This window comes from Metarhizium album, assembly GCF_000804445.1.
Source record: "Metarhizium album ARSEF 1941 chromosome Unknown scaffold_39, whole genome shotgun sequence".
NCBI classification, from domain to species: domain Eukaryota; kingdom Fungi; phylum Ascomycota; class Sordariomycetes; order Hypocreales; family Clavicipitaceae; genus Metarhizium; species Metarhizium album.
The window spans coordinates 130,370-133,936 of NW_024467613.1; the positions used below are offsets into that span (position 1 = coordinate 130,370).

Sequence of the window (3,567 nt, forward strand, 5' to 3'; positions counted from 1 at the left end):
TATCTGTAGGAGAGTAAACTCTTTCCTTAGGTTGAGCACCCACTCGAGTGCTTCACGTCAACGGGCCGGCGATATGTGCAGGCCCATGGCGAACAATTCAGCAGATGTGGACCGCGACGTTATAGTATGAAAATGGAGTATTGTCGTGCCTATTGATATTGATGGATCCCATACTGTGTTGGACCTCCAGGCGTGTCATATCACCACCCGGTTCAAGGGGGTACTTTAGAATGGTCGAATCATCAACCTCCCCGATGAAGGTGCTGGTTCCGGAAGTGAGAGCACGGCGAACGCCAGGAGGACGATAATGGTGATATTCAACAACCTCGGAATCCGCCATGATGAGAGGTGTCCGTCCGGCCGGTTGAAAAGAGCGGGTGGTGTGGAAACGATGTTTATCTACGCCTCGGTATGGGTGAAATCGCCGCACTACCATGGGGGGTGTACCTAGTTCAACCCCAGCGCCAAGGTCCACAAACCCCACGCGCACTCAAAAGTACTTAACTCAATACACACTTGAGGGGGAAAGAGGAGAGAAGATGCCTCTACTTCCCCTTTACGTGTAGCTATCTATATAGGTACCCTTCATCTCTAGCGTGCATCCAAAGAGGCTCCAACAAGGTGCTGATGTGAGGTCTCGCATAGACCTAAGCTTGCAACTGGAACCATCCATCGCATAGACGTTGGCTTGTTTTTTTTTTTTTTTTTTTTTTTTTTTTTTAACTCTAGATGGTCCATGTACATATCTCCAAGATACATCGAACATTGCCAGCAGCCACGTGGCAGATGACCTGCGTAATAAATGAAACCACCCCCCAGCCAAGAGAAAACTCAACACGGAGACTAAAACCTAACGTCGTGGAAGATCAACGCCGCCATGCATACATCATTAGGTTGACCATGTTTTAACGGCCATGGACCTGTATTCTAAACTGTATAACTCCCATTTGAAAAACCTCCATTCTTGCCTACTCTAGGACCAGACATCCTCCTATCATCCATACATCAGCATTGGTCCTCTGAGAGCAATATGTCGAAAAAGCGGAGAGTGAGAACGGGAACGTACCTGGTATTGGTTGGCTGCTCTCATGTTCTTGACGATTTCTTCGCCTTTAGCTTCTGATACGCCACGTGACTCAGCAATGATTTGGGCCAAAACGGTATTGACTTCACGAGCCATGTGGGCTGCATCACCGCAGACATAAAAATAAGCCTTTTGTGAGAGGAGCTCGCCGACTTCCTTGGATCGTTCCTTGAGACGATGTTGCACATAGACTTTCTTTGAGGATTCCCGTGAAAAGGCGGTAACGATTTCGAGGCTGTCTCCCAGAGCCTTCTTGTATTCCTACCACGATTGTGAGCAACGCTTTTTGTTTTAGTGGGTTTTGCATAGGTCGTATCAGGTGAACATACCTCCCACTCAGACTCGTACAAGAAATCCTCGGAGCGCTTTCTGCATCCGAAGAAGAGAAGCGTACGGCCGACAGTGGCGCCGTCCTGAGCTTGCTTGGCGCGTTCCTGGATGAAACCACGAAAAGGGGCGACGCCAGTGCCGGGGCCGACCATGATGACAGGCTTGCCAGGGTCCGAGGGTAGTTTGAAGTTGGAATGGCGAACATGTACGGGCACGTGGATGCCGTCAAACTTGTTGCGAGGGCCGTTGAGTGCATAAGTCTTACCGAAGGGAGATGGGTTGGGGTCGCCGTTCTGCTTTTGCTTCAGAGCAAACAGGTAGTTTGTAGCAACACCACGGAAAGGATCCTTCCTTGCGGGGATCATCTGCGACTCGATGACGGCGGTGATGGAGATCTTCTTGGGCTGGACAACAGAGGACGACGAGATGGAGTAGTATCTGGGCTGCAGCTTGTTCAGGCCCTCAATAAAGGCGGAGAAGGGGATGTTGGTCCACTTCTCGCCCTTGCCGACGGTATCCAAGAGTCGAGCAATGTTGTAGAAGTGCGGTCCAGTCTTGCTGTGAAAGTAGTCTTTGTCGCTTCCAAGTCTGGCCATCTCGGCCTTGACCTCGTCATTGGGAGCAAATGCAGCCAGGGTTGCGACAAACTGTCGCGAAACCGGTGCACAAATTTCCAGGTGGTATCGAACGATAGCGTCATAAGTGGTCGGAGTTGGAAAGGGAACCTTGGCGGTGGGCTCTAATGCCTTGACGCTGATAACATTGTTCCTCTTCTCTTTCAAGCCAATAATGTCAAGGAAACGGTCAACCTCATCGCCAGAATTGGTGGGCCAAATCGCAATGTGGTCACCAGTCTGGTAGGAGAGGTTAGAGCCACTGATGTCGACGTCCATGTGGATGCAGTTTCGATCCTTGGCGGAGAAGAGCTCCCGAGATTCCGCAATTGGCGCGATATAAGGATTGTGGGAGTTGAAGGGACCCTTGGCAGTACCTTCTAGGTGCATCTTATTCGGTTCGCCGAGGTTTACCTCGGGGGAGTCAACGGTCAGGTTCTCACGATCAACAATACCAAAGGTAGGCTCGTAGACAGCCTCGCGCTCCTCAAGGCCCATCTTTTCGGCGAGAGCAGCCCACATAGGATCTTTCCAAGCTAGGAAGTCTTCTTCCATGGTGCCAGCACCATCGTCACCCTCACCGGCTTTGCCGATGCGGTGAGCGCCGAGCTTCTGAAGGGCCTTGTCGACGTTGCGTACCATGGAATTGTAATGCTCGTAGGTGTTGTTGCCAAGACCGAAAGCGACATAATTGAGGTTCTGCAGCCCTGGATCGGTGCCCTCGGAGAAGCTGACGTCGTCACCAGTGATGAACTCGTAGAACTCGACGGCGTTGTCGGTGGGCTCTCCCTCGCCGTAGGTGGCCAAGATGAACATGACAATCTTATCGCTAGGCATAGCATCGAGGTTATCGAAGTCGTACTCTTCCAGATCGGCTACCATTGTCTCGAGGCCAAAGCGACTTTTGCCCTCCTTGGCGAGACGGGAGGCGTAATCTTCGGCGGTTCCGGTCTGAGATCCGTAGAAAATGACACAGTTTTTGCCAGTCTCGTCCATCTTCTCGATAATGTTGCGGGAGCGCCCGGCCTTTGCGCCATTGACATTGGCAAATGCATTGGCATAGGGGTCCTTGGTGATGCCCCAAAGAGTGCCCTTGGTGAAGTAGGCAAGCGTCCCGAGGAGGATGACGCCGAGGACGACGATGTCGAGGGTATCGAATTCAGCCATGATGGACCAAGACGGACGATGCAAGAGGGCGCCGACTAAAACGACAACGGCTAACCACTGCCACTCTGGAGGTCGCAAGGCGGGAGGGTGAAGAAGGGTCGACTCGAGGCAGAACGCAACAGAAAGGACAATGGAGAGAATGGGCGCAGGCAGGCTTTGAGACACCTGTGCAAATACGAGCGGTAGCGGACCAGTCGATCAGTTGCCGGCGGGATTTGGTGAAATTTGGAGGGGCGCCTTCAAGGTGTGACTGTCAACACGGAGTAATAAGGAAGGAGCACATCACATGTACTTGCCTAGTACCTCCTGTCTCCTGTAGGTACCCACCTAGGTATCAAGGAACGCGAATGTACTCCGTACTCCTTATGTCAC

At 51.9% G+C, this 3,567-nt stretch overlaps 1 protein-coding gene across 1 annotated transcript; it reads right to left on the bottom strand.

The window, feature by feature from the left end:
* Positions 1–973: 973 nt before the first annotated feature.
* On the bottom strand, positions 974–3,195 carry MAM_07949 (cytochrome P450 oxidoreductase; the record flags this gene model as incomplete). The annotated part of the gene is made up of 3 exons (XM_040826747.1): positions 974–991; positions 1,067–1,345; positions 1,414–3,195. The coding sequence occupies 3 exons, from the start codon at positions 3,193–3,195 to the stop codon at positions 974–976; spliced, it is 2,079 nt and encodes a 692-aa protein (XP_040675278.1).
* Positions 3,196–3,567: the final 372 nt, after the last annotated feature.